At 43.4% G+C, this 18895-nt stretch overlaps 1 protein-coding gene across 6 annotated transcripts in view; it reads left to right on the top strand.

Annotated features, from left to right (window-relative positions):
- Window positions 1–18895, top strand: part of LOC139267124 (kinase D-interacting substrate of 220 kDa-like) — a 225306-nt gene that overhangs the window by 183177 nt on the left and 23234 nt on the right. For 4 of the 6 annotated variants that reach the window (XM_070884962.1, XM_070884957.1, XM_070884958.1 and 1 more), the window contains one exon: window positions 16927–16941. The exons of the other annotated variants lie outside the window; for them this stretch is intronic. In XM_070884962.1, the coding sequence (XP_070741063.1) occupies window positions 16927–16941 (15 nt within the window). The remainder of the gene's footprint in view (window positions 1–16926; window positions 16942–18895) is intronic. 6 annotated transcript variants of the gene reach the window in all.

Consider the following 18895-nt stretch of genomic DNA (forward strand, 5'->3'; position numbering starts at 1 on the left):
CCAAGTCACTCTGCAGCCTCATAGCATCCTCTTCGCAGCTCACACTGCCACCCAACTTAGTGTCATCCGCAAATTTGGAGATACTACATTTAATCCCCTCGTCTAAATCATTAATGTACAGTGTAAACAGCTGGGGCCCCAGCACAGAACCTTGCGGTACCCCACTAGTCACTGCCCGCCATTCTGAAAAGTCCCCAGTTACTCCTACTCTTTGCTTCCTGTCTGACAACCAGTTCTCAATCCATGTTAGCACACTACCCCCAATCCCATGTGCTTTAACTTTGCACATTAATCTCTTGTGTGGGACCTTGTCGAAAACCTTCTGAAAGTCCAAATATACCACATCAACTGGTTCTCCCTTGTCCACTCTACTGGAAACATCCTCAAAAAATTCCAGAAGATTTGTCAAACATGATTTCCCTTTCACAAATCCATGCTGACTTGGACCTATCATGTCACCTCTTTCCAAATGCGCTGCTATGACATCCTTAATAATTGATTCCATCATTTTACCCACTACTGATGTCAGGCTGACCGGTCTATAATTCCCTGTTTTCTCTCCCTCCTTTTTTAAAAAGTGGGGTTACATTGGCTACCCTCCACTCGATAGGAACTGATCCAGAGTCTATGGAATGTTGGAAAATGACTGTCAATGCATCCGCTATTTCCAAGGCCACCTCCTTAAGTACTCTGGGATGCAGTCCATCAGGCCCTGGGAATTTATCGGCCTTCAATCCCATCAATTTTCCCAACACAATTTCCCAACTAATAAGGATTTCCCTCAGTTCCTCCTCCTTACTAGACCCTCTGACCCCTTTTATATCCGGAAGGTTGTTTGTGTCCTCCTTAGTGAATACCGAACCAAAGTGCTTGTTCAATTGGTCTGCCATTTCTTTGTTCCATGTTATGACTTCCCCTGATTCTGACTGCAGGGGACCTACGTTTGTCTTTACTAACCTTTTTCTCTTTACATATCTATAGAAACTTTTGCAATCCGTCTTAATGTTCCCTGCAAGCTTCTTCTCGTACTCCATTTTCCCTGCCCTAATCAAACCCTTTGTCCTCCTCTGCTGAGTTCTAAATTTCTCCCAGTCCCCGGGTTCGCTACTATTTCTGGCCAATTTGTATGCCACTTCCTTGGCTTTAATACTATCCCTGATTTCCCTTGATAGCCACGGTTGAGCCACCTTCCCTTTTTTATTTTTACGCCAGACAGGAATGTACAATTGTTGTAGTTCATCCATGCGGTCTCTAAATGTCTGCCCATTGCCCATCCACAGTCAACCCCTTAAGTATCATTCGCCAATCTATCCTAGCCAATTCCTTCAAAGTTACCCTTCTTTAAGTTCTGGACCATGGTCTCTGAATTAACTGTTTCATTCTCCATCCTAATGCAGAATTCCACCATATTATGGTCACTCTTCCCCAAGGTGCCTTGCACAACGAGATTGCTAAATAATCCTCTCTCATTACACAACACCCAGTCTAAGATGGCCTCCCCCCTAGTTGGTTCCTCGACATATTGGTCTAGAAAACCATCCCTTATGCACTCCAGGAAATCCTCCTCCACCGTATTGCTTCCAGTTTGGTTAGCCCAATCTATGTGCATATTAAAGTCACCCATTATAACTGCTGCACCTTTATTGCATGCACCCCTAATGTCCTGTTTGATGCCCTCCCCAACATCACTACTACTGTTTGGAGGTCTGTACACAACTCCCACTAATGTTTTTTGCCCTTTGGTGTACATGGAGCACACCACCATACCTGCTCAGGGTGGTATTGGAGCTCGCCTACCAAGTGGTCCAGGAATCTAAAGCGCTGCTTAAGCACTCCAATGGTTTTCTCCACGATATTGCAAGTGGCTCTGTGGCTTTTGTTGTATCGCTTCTCTGCTTCGGTGTGGGTGTCATGCAGGGCGGGTCATCAGCCAGGTGGCAAGCCCATATCCTTTGTCACCAAGCATCCAGCATTGACCTTGTGGCTGATTGTTAAACAAGTCAGATACAGTGCTCTCACACAGGATGTGAGCATCATGGATGCTGCCCGGAAATTTAGCATTCACTGCCATAATAATTTGCTGGTGATCAACAACGAGTTGTACATTCAGGGAGTGGAATCCCTTGCGGTTCCTGAAAACCTCTGCATCGTGAAAAGGTGCATGCATTGCGATGTGCGTACAGTCTATTGTTCCCTGCACCTTGGGAAAGTTAACAATTCAGTAGAATTCTAAAGCCCTCTCAGTCTGAGCCTCCCTGGTCATAGGGAAGCTGATAACATCCATCCTGCGTGTGTATAGGGCTTCAGTGACCTGTCTAATGCAGCAGTGTGTGGCATGCTGAGACATACCGCAAATTTCGCCAGCTGAGGCCCGAAAAGAACCCGACGCGTAGAACAAAAGTGCCGCGGTGACTTTGACCTCGACGGACAGCGTAGTCCTGATGGTGCTGGCAGGCTGCAGATCTCCCTTGATGAGCTGGCATATCTCACTGATAACCTCTTTGTGGCAGCACAGTCTCTGAAGGCAGGTGGTGTCGGACAAGTTGAGGTAAGACTGCTTCTCCCTGCACTTGCGGGGGGTGTAACGTCTGGTCCTCCTCATCAGTCTGTCACGTCTTACATTGGGCACATGATGTTGTCGAGCGTACCTTCTGCCATCTCGAGTTTGCAGCTTATAAGTGATCATCAAGAGAGGGTGAGAAAGGACAGGCCCCATTGCAATAGCTATCTGTTTTCCACCGATTGGTCACAAAGAATGAATGTCCCCACTAAGACACCAAGTAAATTCCAATTGTCCACAGTATGGTGAGATGTTTATTCAGATGTTCACATCACCTCCAAAGACCTCCAGAATATATCCGAACTCCCCCGAGGTTGAAGCAGAGCAGCCTTTTAAATGATGCGACATGTGATTTAGAACATGGGGTCCATATCGCTGAGAGTAGTTCCGGTTAGTTCCACTTTTTCCAAGCGTTTTTTTCGGCGAACGATATTGTGGGCGAGAAGTGCACGAGGTGTCGAAAGTAAGGATGGGTGATATACTGGGCATTAGTTTCGGCAAATGTGATCTTTACAACAAAAAACAGTGGCCTGGAGGTATTATTCAATCTCGGTGTTAATTACATGCCGAAAGTAACGTTGGGCGATATTATGGGCGTTGGGATCACCCATTCTGATGATTCTGCCCAAAAAAAGTGGGCGGGCGGTATTTTTCTTTCTTTCCGTTTGTGCGTAACTGCAATGCTCAGCGATAAGTGACCGAGAAATGGGCGTCAGTTTCCATTTTGTGGCTAAATGGGCGATATCTGGGCATTACACGTCATTTCAGCGTTAAAATAGACGTTAAGTGGACATTATGCATGCAAAAATAATGGAAAATCTAGCCCATGGTAATAGTATTGTAGTACACCGTTAGTCCACCACTCTTTCTCCCCTCCGCCTGCACTCCCAGCACACCAATGCCACATGTTCAATGGGTCAGTTTCATATTAATGAAGGCATGGATACCCATCCTATTCAGAAATATTGAAAGTGCTCTATACTTTAGTGACTGACATTTTTGAATCTCCATAAGAACCTAATGTAACTTCACCTCCATTAGTATGAAGCTAAATCTCAACCTGTTGGGGTACCAGGAACGGGATATACAAAAGAAACACAAAAAAATGAACTTGGTATCCAATTTTTGTTGTATGTTCAATATCAGAGAGGATTTTGGGGGTAAATGTGGCATACATACTGACAAATTGAGATTGGAAACAAAAATTCCTGGATAAGATAGCATGCATTCTAGGGTTTTGAAGCAGATTACGGAGGAAATATGCCAGACACTAGTTATTGTAACGAAGGAACCATTGGGCCCAAGTGAGGTTTTGAAGTACTGAAAGTAAGTGAATATGGTGCCAATATTTAAAAATTGTGACAGAGCTGACTTTGGCAACTATGGGCCCATTAGCTTTCTGCCTTCTTCCCACCACCTCTGGAGGTATTAGCTACTGTGTGCTCACCTTTAGTGATCTGCTGAGATCAATGCCGTTTAGGTTGCCAGTGGCTTGGATGGAGATGAGCACATTGATGCCTATAATATTTGCCTCTGTAGCTGCGAGACCATGGTTGACATCACGAGGAACATTGTTGGCTGGCACTATCGGTTCTGTGGTCGGCTTGGTGGCTGGATTGCTTGGGGAAGTTATCAAGTAATAGATGTTTCCAGCAAATATAATATAGTCATCATCATCATCATCGGCAGTCCCTCGAAATTGAGGAAGACTTGCTTCCACTCTAAAAGTGAGTTCTTATGTGGCTGCACAGTCAAGTGCGGGAATTACAATCTCTGTCACAGGTGGGGCAGACAGTGATTGGGAAGCCTGGTTTGCCGCACGCTGCTTTCGCTGTCTGTGCATGCTCTCGGCGACGAGACTCGAGGTGCTCAGTGCCCTCCCGGATGTTCTTCCTCCATTTTGGGCAGTCTTGGGCCAGGGATTCCTAGGTGCCGGTAGGAATGTTGCACTTTGTCAAGGAGGCTTTGAGGGTGTCCTTAAAACAATTCCTCTGCCCACCTGGGGGCTCTGAATAGAGCGCTTGTTTTGGGAGTCTTGTGTCGGGCATGCAGACGATGTGGCCTGCCCAACGGAGCTGGTCGAGCGTGGTCAGTGCATCAATGCTGGGGCTGTTGGCCTGAGCGAGGACACTGATGTTGGTGCATCTATACTCCCAGTGGATTTGCAGGATCTTGTGGAGGCAACATTGATGGTATTTCTCCAGCGCTTTGACATGTCTGCTGTATATAGTGCACATCTCTCAGCCATATAGGAGGGCGGCTATCACTACTGCCCTGTAAACCTCACAGATTTGAGGTCCTGGTCTTCAAACACACTCTTCTTCAGGCAACCAAAGTCTGCACTGGCACACTGGAGGCAGTGTTGGACCGATGTCTGCCCTTGCTGATAGTCGGCTCCCAAGGTATGGAAAATGGTCCACATTGTCCAAGGCCGAGCCGTGCTTGTGATGGGGGCTGGGGCTGAGGCAGAGTGGATAGAGAAACCCGTAGAGTATAGTATCCTTGGTAATCTATCAGTTTCGACTATATGCTGGGATTGAGGTTCTACCATCTTGTTAGTTAATTGATGATCCACTTTATTCACACAAGTAGTCTTTATGACTTGAAAGGGAAGGCAATTATTAAGTTAAAGAATACTGTGTAGGCTGTGTGGAGGGAAAATAAGTTTATCTCTTTCATTCAATCTGTACATACAAATGACTAGGTCATTGCATAGAAACATAGAAAATAGGTGCAGGAGTAGGCCATTCGGCCCTTCAAGCCTGCACCACCATTTAATATGATCATGTCTGATCATGCAACTTCAGTACCCCATTCCTGCTTTCTCTCTATACCCCTTGATCCCTTTAGCCGTAAGGGCCACATCTAACTCCCTTTTGAATATATCTAACAAACTGGCCTCAACAACTTTCTGTGATCGAAAATTCCACAGGTTCACAATTCTCTGAGTGAAGAAGTTTTTCCTCATCTTGGTCCTAAATGGCTTACTCCTTATCCTTGGACTGTGTGACCCCTGGTTCTGGACTTCCCCAACATCGGGAACATTCTTCCTGCATCTAACCTGTTCAATCTCATCAGAATTTTATGTTTCTATGAGATCCCCTCTCATTCTTCTAAATTCCAGTGAATATAAGCCTAGTCAATCCAGTCTTTCTTCATATGTCAGTCCTGCCATCCCGGGAATCAGTCTGGTGAACCTTCGCTGCACTCCCTCAATAGAAAGAATGTCGTTCCTCAGATTAGGAGACCAAAACTGTGCACAATATTCAAGGTGTGGCCTCACCAAGGCCCTGTACAAGTGCAGTAAGACCTCCCTGCTCCTATACTCAATTCTTCTTGCTAGGAAGGCCAGCATGCCATTTGCCTTCACAGCCTGCTGTACCAGCATGCCAACTTTCAATGACTGATGTACCATGACACCCAGGTCTCGTTGCACCTTCCCTTTTCCTAATCTGTCACCATTCAGATAATATTCTGCCTTCCTGTTTTTGCCATCAAAGTGGATAACCTCACATTTATCTACAATATACTGCATCTGCCATGCATTTGCCCGCTCACCTAACCTGTCTAAGTCACCCTGTAGCCTCTTAGCATGCTCCTCACAGCTCACAATGTCACCCAGCTTAGTGTCATCTGCAAACTTGTAGATATTACATTCAATTCCTTCGTCGAAATCATTAATGTATATTGTAAATAGCTGGGATCCCAGCACTGAACCTCGCGGTACCCCACTAGTTACGGCCTGCCATTCTGAAAAGGACCCATTTATTCTTACTTTTTGCTTCCTGTCTGCCAACCAGTTCTCTATCCACGGCAATACATTACCCCCAATACCATGTGCTTTAATTTTGCACACGAATCTCTTGTGTGGGACCTTGTCAAAAGCCTTTTGAAAGTCCAAATACACCACCTCCACTGGTTCTCCCTTGTCCACTCTACTAGTTAGATCCTCAAAAAATTCTCGAAGATTTGTCAAGCATGATTTCCCTTTCATAAATCCATGCTGACTTGGACCGATCCTGTCACTGCTTTCCAAATGCGCTGCTATTACATCTTCAATAATTGATTCCAACATTTTCCCCACTACCGATGTCAGGCTACCCGGTCTATAATTCCCTGTTTTCTCTCTCCCTCCTTTTTTAAAAAGTGGGGTTACATTAGCTACCCTCCAATCCAGAGGAACTAATCCAGAGTCTATGGCCCCAAGTTTCCACATGATTTGCTCCTGATTTTTAGGAGCAACTGGTGTAGAACGCAGTATCTTAGAAATCGGAATTCTCCACATTTAGTTTCCTCCAGTTCTAGTCAGGTAGAACAGTTTCACTTTGGAACAGAATTTTTTTTTCACTGGCCACTGACACCTGATTTCAAAGTTTCCACAGTGAAAACGTACTCCAAACTAACTTAGAATGGAGTAAGTGAAGATTTTTGTACGCTTGAAAAAACCTTGTCTACACTTCAAAAAAAAATGAGGCGCAGGTTACAAATTAGGCGTAGGGAACGAGGTGGGGGGGGGGGGAGGGAAGTCATTAAATTCTACAATCAATCCTTAGTTATACTTATACAAATATTATACAAATAAATCCAACCTGAATAAAAATTTATAAGCAAAGAAAAGATTAAATAAACCATGTTCCTACATGTGTGAAAGTGCTTCAGGCAGGCCTTTCAGGCAGCGGTGTGGCGTCAATGTCTCGACGGCAGCGGCAGCAAGCAGCCTTCGAGCTGAGCTGCAGTGCTTGAGGCAGGGGTGTGGCATCAGTGTCTCATCTCGACGGCAGCGGCAGGCAGCAAGCAGCCTTCGAGCTGAGCTGCTGTGCTTGAGGCAGGCCTTCATTCCCTGCGAAGATGCAGCACCCGGACGGACTTGAGGCCATTCGGCCATGGGATTGCAGCGGTATCAGTGGCTGGCCGGGAGCCGAAGAATGAACACAGGACACACGCAGCTGCAGATTTAAAATTCTTTAGGCCGTTTGGCCACGCTTATGGGGTGGCGTCAGTGGCTCGAAGGCAGCCGAAGAATCAGGAGCGGACGTGAGGCCATTCGGCCATGGGATTGCAGCGGCATCAGTGGCTGTCCGGGAGCCGAAGAAAGAACAGCAGCAGCCTTCGAGCTGTGAGGGAGACTGACTGAGGCCATTTGGACAGGGAGAGGCAGCCACATCGACATCTTTATATTTAAATTTGCAGAATGGGTGCTGCATTGTCAACACCACATATTATGCAATGGTTTGCTTCCTCATGCAAGAAATTCTTTGTTCTTGGTGGACGTTGATCCATTGCAAAGTTGAATTGGCACTTTTATTTCTCCAAACACACAGTCCTTAATTTGCAGGCACCGGTTCTGCAAGTTTAGCAGTGAAAAGCTGAACTCACTGATTTCAGCAGTTGATTTATTCAGCAGTGCTGCTAAAAGCACTCCCTCACACACAGAAATATCAAGAAAATTAAAATACAAGCCTTTGCAGGGGTCCAAGAAACAAATCTTCACTTTTTATGCAGTACTTTTAAAAATGGCCGAGTGCCAATGTTTACTTCAGACTGCGCGTGCGCGAACGCCCCAACGCGCACGCGCAGGGTTGCCGGCACCAAGAAGCCTCATTTCAATTGTACCCGCCCCCTCCTACTTACAAAATCGGCGCAAGTGGTACGCTCCGCCCCCTGTGCGCCGCGCCAAGCAGACATCGAGCTCCAAGGAGCTCGAGAATGCTGCACTTTTTTTTCGGCGCGAAAAACAGGCGCCCAGCTCTGAGGTGCGCCTTTTTCGCCGCGTGTGGAAACTTGGGGCCTATAGAATATTGGAAAATGACCACCATTGCATTCACTATTTCTAGGGACACTTCCTTAAGTGCTCTGGGATACAGACTATCAGGCCTTGGGGATTTATCGGCCTTCATTCCCATCAATTTCCCGAACACAATTTTCTGACTAATAAGGATTTCCTTCAATTCCTCCTCCTCGCTAGACTCTCGGTCCCCTAGTATTTCCGGACAGCTATTTGTGTCTTCCTTAGTGAAGACAGAACCAAAGTATTTGTTCAATTGGTCTGCCATTTCTTTGTTCCCCATTATAAATTCACCTGATTCTGACTGCAAGGGACCTATATTTGTCTTCACTAATCTTTTTCTCTTCACATATCTATAGAAGCTTTTGCAGTCAGTTTTTATGTTCTCTGCAAGCTTACTCTCATACTCTATTTCCCCCCTCCTAATTAAACCCTTTGTCCTCTGCTGAATTCTAAATTTCTCCCAGTCCTCAGGTTTGCTGTTTTTTCTGGCCGATTTATATGCCTCTTGGATTTAACACTATCCCTAATTTCCTTGGTTAACCATGGTTGAGCCACCTTCCACATTTTATTTTTACGCCAGACAGGGATGTATAATTGTTGAAGTTCATCCATGTGATCTTTAAATGTCTGCCATTGTCTATCCACTGTCAACCCTTTTAGTATAATTTGCCAGTATATCCTAGCCAATTCACATCTCATGCCATCAAAGTTACCTTTCTTTAAGTTCAGGACTCTAGTCTCTGAATTAATTGTGTCACTCTCCATCTTAATGAAGAATTCTACCATGTTATGGTCACCCTTCCCCAAGGGGCCTCGCACAATAAGATTGCTAATTAATCCTCCCTCGTTACACAACACCCAGTCTAGGATGGCCTGCTCTCTAGTTGGTTCCTCGACATATTGGTCAAGAAAACCATCCCTTATACACTCCAGGAAATCCTCCTCCACCATATTGCAATAGTTTGGTTAGCCCAATGTATATGTAGATTAAAGTCACCCATGATAACTGCTGTACCTTTATTGCACAGATCCCTAATTTCCTGTTTGATGCCATCCCCAACCTCACTACTACTGTTTGGTGGTCTGTACACAACTCCCACTAGCGTTTTCTGCCCTTTGGTGTTCCGCAGCTCTACCCATACAGATTCCACATCATTCAAGCTAATGTCCTTCCTTACTATTGCGTTAATCTCCCCTTTATAACCAGCAACGCTACCCCACCTTCTTTTCCTTTCTGTCTATCCTTCCTGAATATTGAATACCCCTGGATGTTGAGTTCCCAGCCTTGGTCACCCTGGAGCCATGTCTCCGTAATCCCAATTACATCATATCCGTTAACAGCTGTCTGCGCAGTTAATTCATCCACCTTATTCCGAATGCTCCTCGCATTGAGACACAGAGCCTTCAGGCTTGTTTTTTACCCTTTGGAGAGGGAGGAACACAGACAAAAGTGAAGATTTTCTATCAGCTGACAGATTTGCATGTACAAATGGGGCAGACACGTGGAGCCACCTGCTTTATTACTGTGAATGATTTGGTCTTCTATTTATATTAAATGACATGCAAATAATATAACCTGGTTCCCAGGCTACCTTCAAGAACACTATCTGATGTCCGAAAACAACACAAGTCCTGGAGTGACCCGCTCGCACCTTCCAGGCCCTCCGTGCAACTGCATTGCTCCTGACCCTCAAATGCCCTGCTTTAAAGGGGATCTGGTTCTTTTCTTGTACCATAGTGCAACTTTGGCCTGTGCTTGCATAATAAGATTGCATGTTTAGCTGAGAGCATTTTTAGGTATTTACCCACTTTATAATCTTTTCAGCCTTTGCCTCTGTCCTACAAGTTTTGTTTGTAGTACAATAAGTGCTTAGTCCAAATGTTTATCCCGTTCCCTAGACCTGGATGTTTTCATTCTCTGCCCTTGCGTTTTCAAACTGTTGTTCAGATATAGAGACAAGATGAAGATTTCCCTTTCTCTTTCATTTGCTCTCCCACTAAAAATGTTAAAAGAAAGAAATGCTGGAATAGATTGACTTTTTAAATCATCTTAAAATGAGGGGGAACGGTAGGACAACTAATGCCAGAGCTCCCTGGACGTAGAAAGAGATAGAGTAAGGTGAAGCAGAACAAGAGCGCTTACGACAGGTTGAGAATACAAGTGAGAATCGGGCTGAATATCGAAATTTCAGAGGAAAAATAAAGAAAATAAGAGGGGCAAAGAGAGAGTATGAGAATAGATTGGTAGCTAACATAAAAGGGAATTCAAAAATCTTCTATCGACATATAAATAATCGGGTAGTAAGAGGAAGGGTGAGGCCATTTAGGAGGCAGAGGGCATGGTACTAAATGAGTGCTTTGCAATCTGTCTTCAAGAATGAGAAGGCTGCCAAAGTCATAGTGAAAGAGGAGGTCGTGGAGATAGGGGATGAGATAAAAATTGGTGGAGGGGGTATTAGAAAGACTGTCTCTACTTTAAAATTGATAAGTCACCAGGACCGGATGGGATGCATCCTAGGATACTGAGGGATGTCAGAGGAAATCGCAGAGATACTGGCCATAATCTTCCAATTCTCCTCAGATACAGGGGTGGTTTCAGAGGACTGGTGAATTGCCACATGTGACATCTGATACAAGTCATCCTTGGGCTATCAGATGATATCAACAAATTATCGGGGGGAGGGGGGGCGGCGGCTCATGGTCCCGATGTAGTGGCCAGGCTATCAAATGCATTGGCATTATTCATGGGCAAGGACACAAGCTCCAAGACGAAGCTATCAATTTACTATTTTCATTTACTAATTTACTATTGGGAAAATTCAATTTGGTGATGTGATTTTCCTGTTTCTATTTTACATCCTCAGTCACTTCCTCTCATTAAATTTTGCACATCCCATTATTTATCATTCTATCTCATTCATGAGCCCTAGAAGAATGTTACTGTTCAATAGTTAAGATAGAAAACATAGATTAAATGTTCCACCTGGTTCAGTTATTGACACATTGGGCCCGAAATTCAGTACCGCTGGAAAGCTGGTGCTCCCCCCCACCTTTTTGTGGCCATTAGCGCCAAAAATATTTGTGGCTGGGCCACCCCATATTCAGCTCCAAAAGTGAGCAAATAGGTTCCAGCGCTAATGAACCCTTCCAAAGTGGATTTTTCAGCAGTGTGGCTGTCTTCATTTGAGCGTTATCACCACTGAGAAATTCAGCATGCAGGTAAGGGTTTCTAATGAACCAGCTGCTCCCTGACCATTTTAAAGGCCAGGGTTTGCAGCAAGGCCCTGAGGGGGGTGGGGGGCGGGGGGGCAAGGAGACTAGAAGGATGGCTGGTCTAAAAGGTGCAAGGAGAGCCAACAGGTTGACTGATATGGAGCTGAAGACACTGATGGATGGTGCGGAGGACAGAAGAAGAATACTGTTTCCTGATGTGAGGAGACCTGGCAGACAGGCAGTACATAATGCATGGAGGGAAATTGCAGGGGAGGTGTTGAGCACCTCCATATATGTGAAGACATACCCTCCCAGGAGGGTGCTGGCCAGTCTGCACCCGGCTTTTCAGGGTGGCGATGGGTCGAAGCCTCCTAGCTCTGGGGTGACGGGGATCCTCTTGCACTGCCGCCGCCTCCTCCTCTTCCTCCTGCGTCTCCTCCTCCTTCGTCTCCTCCTCTTCTTCCTTCTCCGCAGGTGGTACACTTGCTCGACCTCCAGCAGCTGTCCCCTCATGATGGCCAGGTTGTGCAACATGCAGCAGACCATGACCATTATGGAGACCTGTTGAGAGTACTGCAAGGTGCCACCAGAGCGGTCCAGGCACCAGAACTTCTGCTTAAGGATGCCTATGCACTGCTCGATGATGCACCTGGTGGCACAATGAGCGTCATTGTATGCGTGCTCTGGCGCTGTCCTGGGGTTTCAGAGAGGAGTGAGCAGCCAAGTGGACAGAGGATATCTCTTGTCCCCAAGCAGCCAACCGCCATCCTGATTCAGGCCGGTGAAGATGGTGGGCACACTGGTCTGGTGCAGAATGAACTAATCATAGCTGCTGCCTCCCTTGCCCACTGCCTGTCTGCACGGTGCTGACGGCGACGCCTTCTCCTGCGTACCGCCCTGCTTCTTATCGGGTATCGCCCTCCCAACACTCCTCCCATCCTCTGGGTGAACCCTGCCAAGTAGGTCTCTGCAGCCCACAGGACTCCACTAAAAAGGCAGACCCTGAAAGTTATGCAAAAGTACAGGGATAGGTGCAAACCTCTGAGCGGCACTCGGCAGGTTTAATGGAGCCTAAACAATTAATAAAACTATATGAAAAGATAAATACTGCGGAAGCATGCTGGAAAATGAAATAAAAACAATAAGTAATAAAACTTTTTACCTACCAAAGGGCCCCAGCGGTGACTCGTTCGAGCACCACATCGAAAACCTCGCGGGGGCACTGCCGGGAAAAGTCCTACCTTTTCCTTGGTGAATTTCATTGTGGTAGTCCCTTTCCAGCGGCCCCCGCAGAGCTCACCGCTGGAAACCTTCCTTTACTGCGGTTTCACCACACCGTTTCCGGTGAAAGTGAACATAGCTAAAATCCTTCCTGAGCTGAATATGGCTCGTGGAGGGAAAAGTGGGCGTCCCTTTGGGTACGGTGAATTTCGGGCCCATTCTGTTTGTTTATTTTAGAGGACCTTTTATTTCCCATAATATTGTGCCTGAATCTATTTTATTATAGCAATATTGTTGAAATGCTGGAATAGATTAACTTTTTAAATCATGTTAAAACATTCTAACAAAGGGCAAAATATCAATTTCAGTAAACTTGACGTTTCAGCTTGACTTACTTTTGGGAAGTTAATGCTGTGCCAAAAAGCATTTGGAGGCATTGTTAATCCTGAATTATCCATATTGCAATGTCCACATTTCCCCCTCTCCCATTGTCACCTTGTACCCAGCCAACAGTGGGCCGATCACTTGTGGATGGACTTCTGTTGGGGTTATAGGAACTTCAATCCAAGTAACGCAAAGGCTGGTAATTTTAACTGGCACCTTGCAACTCATATTTACTTTTTTTAAATTTATAATCAAATTCAAATTGTAATGGGATGGTTTGTATTTTTCCATCAGCTGGTTTTATTTTCAAGTTAGAAGACCTCTGTCTGTAGTGTGCCTGCTTTTATAGGCATTCAGTCATTTTCCCACATTTACACAATCAATATTTTAAATATAGGTTTAGTGTGTGGTGATGGTGTGTTCAAAATCTTTTTTTAATAGGATTTATATATAATAAGCGTATGGGGAAAAAAATAATTAAACTACGGAGGTTATAAAAGCATTGGGTTTCTCGTAAACATGGTATTTCAATCAGGCAGCATGTCCAACATGTTGTCTAAATTTGTAAGTTCTGGCATTTAATGGTATTTTTATAGGCCAGATTTGAGGTTTCCTAAACCGATTCATAGTTTAATTCATTTGACTTTGCCAGTCTGGGCAAAATATCCAATATGTGGCATTGTACTCCCTTTGGGGGCAACAACAGACCAAATTATATAAAACATCATGCTACAGGTACAAGTTCCCCAGTGCCTCAGTGAGTAAAAATGCATTGAAGGATATAGCACTATGTCATACAGACTGGGTAAAACTCCAGGTTTGATACCTGATCTGTAATGAATTAATTGATCTCCGCTGGGACGGCAATGGTGATACTATGATTGATCACAGTGACACTGGGCTAGGGTGAGAAAAAATAAATCCTAGTTTCCACTTCTAATATCTGTCTAATAACCCGTGCTAGAAAGTATGTGAACATTTAGGTAAGATCAGGACCAACTGTTATGGTTAATCAGTAATCACAGTCCAGGCTCACACAATCATAGAATAAGAGCAGTCACATGACAAAGTCACATAATCACAAAGGACATGAAAACTGCCTATTTAATCATATTGAAATATATTGCCAAGTCAGAGAGATCTGGGTGTCCTTGTACATGAATCACAGAAAGTTAACATGCAGGCACAGCAAGCAAATAGGAAGGCAAATGGTATGTTGGCTTTTATTGCAAAGGTTTGGAGCATAAACTAAGGAACTCTTACTGCAATTATATAGGGCTTTGAAGAGATCACACATGGCTTACTGTGTACAGTTTTGCGGGGCGAAATTTGGCATAGTCCTGTTTGGGGACGGTAACAGCTGCGAGGCGGGAGTTCCTGCGCCAGGCGCAGTAGTCCCGCCCCGTGAGCTATATTGGCTTGCTGCCCCCGACAGGAAGTTGAGTGCAAAATATCACGTTCCACTTCGGGAGCGGGAAGCAAATACATACAAAGTTTCCAACACCAGGCGGTGGGATGCGTAGCGCTGGCGGGTAAACGGGGCCTTCGCCTTCCATTGAGGGGGAGGGCCAAGCTGGCTTCTCTGCGGACGGGAAACGGGGCCATTACTGGACCACCAGGGAGCGGGGTGCCGTGGCAGCAGCCTGGCGCACAAGCGGACTGCCGGACTGAAAGATCACGGCACAGACCCCACAATCTACAAAGAAGGCCACGACCGGTAAGTCAGCCATTTTTATTACTGTCACGCCTCCCCTTTAATTTTCATCCTGCGAGCAGCCTACAGCCCGGGGCAACTTCATGGGGCACTACCAAATTTTAGCTCTGGGGCGAAAACGGGTCGCTGCACACGTTTACTGCCGCCACTAAACTCACTTGGGATTTCACGGGAGTCAATAGCAGCACTGTGCCCGGACAAAAAGTCGTTTGCACCCCATTAATGCTAACTGGAGGCGCAAACGACCCAAATTTTTTTCCCCTGGTCTCCTTACCTAAGCAAGGAAATATTTGCCTTAGATGGGGTGCAATGAAGGTTCACTAGATTGATTCTTGGGATGAGCAGGCTGTCCTGAGAAGAGATTGAGTAGACTGAGCCTATATTCTCAGGAGTTTAGAATAATGAGAGGTGAGGGCTTTACAGGGTAGATGCTGAGGATCTGTTTCCCCTGGCTGGAGAGTCTAGAACTAGGGGGAATACTCGGAATAAAGGATCGGCCATTTAGGACTGAGATGGAGAGAAATTTCTTCACTCAGAGGGTTGTGAACCTTTGGAATTCTCTACCCCAAAGGGCTGTTGATCCTCAGTCAATGAGTATATTCAAGACTAAGATTAGATTTTTGGGCACTAAGGAAATCCAGGGAAATGGGGATGGGCCAGAAAGTTGATGTAGAAGTTCAGCCATGATATTGAATGGCGGAGCAGGCTCAATGGGCCGTGTGGGCTACTCCTGTTCCTATTTATGTCCTTTATGTTATGTATACTGTAAGTCATCACTCTACTCAAGTTTTTATTTTTTACATTAACTTATTAGCATTTTACATGAATTTCATTTGCCCAAATTTCTCTTTGCCCGTTTCCTGACTTTTGCTTATTCCATATTCCTTCTTTTAGGAAATGATTTAGAGTGTCAGTTTTGACTCCATGGTGGAATATTCCACATGCTGACTGGACTTATAGCAATTATAATAGCATAGATACTTGGCAACATGGCCTCCTCTTCTATTCCAGTTGCCAGGTACAAAGTTGGCAGCTTTGCAAAGACTCTTTTTCCTTAAGCTGCATTATTGAAGGTCTGTCTTGTACACCATTTCTGTGTTAAGCCATAAACCATATTTACTTGAGTAAACTTTTTTAATGAGTAGTCTTTGATTTTTAGATGCAATTTGCTATTTTATGATTCAGTTTAAAATTCTTGAGTGACTGCAGTAACATTTCTGTACCCTAACAACAAGCATCCTACATTTTTTTTTAAGTTTATCCTTCTATAAATTTTGTAGAAACATGTTCTACTGGTTAATGACTTTATAATTTCAATCCAAATTTTATGATTTAATTAATAAATTTAATTAATTTAATAAATTAAATAGGCTATATGTAAGAATTATACTGATTTTGGAGCCTGCAAATAGCATGCAGTAATCTAATAGTTATATGCTGTTTGGCTGTCAGTAATTATAGCATGTAATTATTCTAAAGGATCTGTTTTGAATAATTTCCAAACAATACAAAAATGACAAACTGCAATTATGTATCCAAGTTTAGAAGGGTTTCTGAATGTATTTTATGTTTATTGAAGAAAAACTCTATTTAATGCACTGTCGACTACTTCAATAATTAATCTTTGGCATTTTTATTCTTTTATCTATATAAGAAAACTTAAATGTTAGTGACTTTCCTTTCTCTTACTAATGGCATGAACGGTTTTGAGAATATCTTTTGTAAGTTTTTGGAAACACAGGCACTTCTTAAACAACTAGTTCTTGTTACTGATTGTTAGATGTGTTTTAAAGATAATCTTTAAAAATGAACCTAAAATGTGCCCTTCTGAACTTGTGTTTTTATGGAACAGCAAGCACTATGCCACCAGCATTATGGAATAAGCCGACAGTTAGCAGAGACTTCCACTTTGAACGGAGTTAAAAAAAAATGCGTTTACTAAGAAGCATTTTAATTATCTTTTAGATTTCTTTTTTTTTAATTGCTTCGTCTCAATCTCCTTTCTATTGTGCCCTTGACATTTTATTTCTCTTTTCTCCTATGTAGCTTAAATTAAAGCAGGTACAAAAATAACCCTGCCTGCTCCTGGAGTGAAATAATTTATGCAGCAGCAGTGTTTGCTATTGGATTCTTAACAGTTTGTGTTACACTGCCTTACTAACCGCAAAACTGCTTGCTAATCAGATTAATGAGCCCTTTGCACGTTGTTATGTGATTAAAGAAAGTGCTTCATCATGCTAGTAACATACTAGTTTTTAAATTCTGGAGGGTAAAATATTTACTGTAAACTATTTGGAAAACCTTCATATGGGAATGTAAATATTGTATTAAACATTTTAACAAGGTGCTTTATTAAATTTTTAAAAATTAAGACATCACACAATGTGTTGGCTGCCGGCTCAGTCTCTCCTTTGAATCAGTCACACTGATGGATGGAGGTGCTGAGTCAAGGAAGGGTGATTTTTTTTTGGAAGATTGTGGGAAATTGGAAGAAAAATTGATTGGAGGCCACTATTACGTTTCTTGTGGTAGCCTAAACAATATAGATTGAGGTCTGAGAGCAAGCCACTCATTTTATCGGCTGCAGACACATGGCTGGAGAAAAAAAGTTGGGAAGAGGGATATTGGAGAGTGCATACACTCCAGAATAAAGAGTTTGTTTACTACCTTGTAACTGTGGTGTATATGCTTAGGCATGATCTGTTAAAATGAGTTTGGCTAGTATTGAAGTTTTTTTGCTTGTGAGCTTGGAGCTTGATAACCATAAAGTATATCATTTTCCTGTGTGAGATATTTGTGGACATTTCTGAATGTCTGGCTCAGATGATTGTCAGAGCTGTGTAGAGTTCATTCAAATATTGCTGGACATCTAAATAGATGATGCAGGTAAGTGTAGTAGCAAAATGCTTTGAAATATAACACTGAACTATAATAATAGAATTATGTAACCATTGTATTACTTTAAAATCTGTTCAATAATCATTTAGTCTTTTGTTACTTAGATGAAAAATTATTATTCTGCTTTCAGTTGCCATTCTTCAAATATTATTAAAGCATGGCATTATGGGGAGTAGCTTTCACATTGACCAGTATGTACTTTCACTATTTTCTGCTCATTAACACAAGGGATGTCAGCACTGAGAAATGGAACACTTTTCTATTTCAGGCAGCTAATGTCAGCATTGAGAACTCTCAGGTCAGATATCGAACAGTAATTTGGACATTAAAATACTTTCCACTTTGTCCAAACTTCAGAAAAGCATCTTCTAGTGCACCAGTATAAAGTTTCCCTATTTCCAACTCCAGCTATCCTTGAGGTCTTTGAGTGAGTTTACCTGTTAAAACTAAACCAAGGGAAGTTTACTGTTGTGTATCTGTGCCCATTAAGAGCTCTCTCAAGATTCATTAGAACTGTGAAAACTGTAGGATCCTCACAGAGAAGAAACTTTCAGCCCATCTGTCTGGGCAGGACTTGGAATCCAGATACCAGTGGTGGAAGGACACTGTGCTAATCCGTTGCACTATATATGCTCCAATTTGATTTTAATACTCTCAATCTACTATCCCTCAAAAAGCTCATTCACTGACTATGACTAATGAAATCTGTTTTGTTTTCAGTGCTGTTTGTTTTCATTTTGTGCCCTTTTTAACAAATGTGGCTCAAGCATTAGCATTGCAATTGTACAGTTTAAAGAAAACTGTTTAGCAAAGAAATTTTAATTAAAATGGTTAATGCCATTCAATATTTTCTTGATGTAATACAGACTTGCGTAATGAGTTGTTTGGCTCTTTTGTAACGTGACTGCTTGTAGCATCAAAACGTTGAGCATGCTTGTTCATGTTCAGTCTGTGCCATCCTGGGTCTTCACCTTTTGATGTCTTGTGTTTATGTCAGATTTCTTCACGTATATAAATGTATTTTAAGGTTAAGGCAGTACAGGTATAACTTAACTAATAATGAGTAAAGTGTGTAATAATGACTAAAGACTATGATGATTCTAGTTTTGTTTCTTCC

The sequence above is a fragment of the Pristiophorus japonicus genome, chromosome 7, assembly GCF_044704955.1.
Source record: "Pristiophorus japonicus isolate sPriJap1 chromosome 7, sPriJap1.hap1, whole genome shotgun sequence".
Lineage (NCBI taxonomy): Eukaryota > Metazoa > Chordata > Chondrichthyes > Pristiophoridae > Pristiophorus > Pristiophorus japonicus.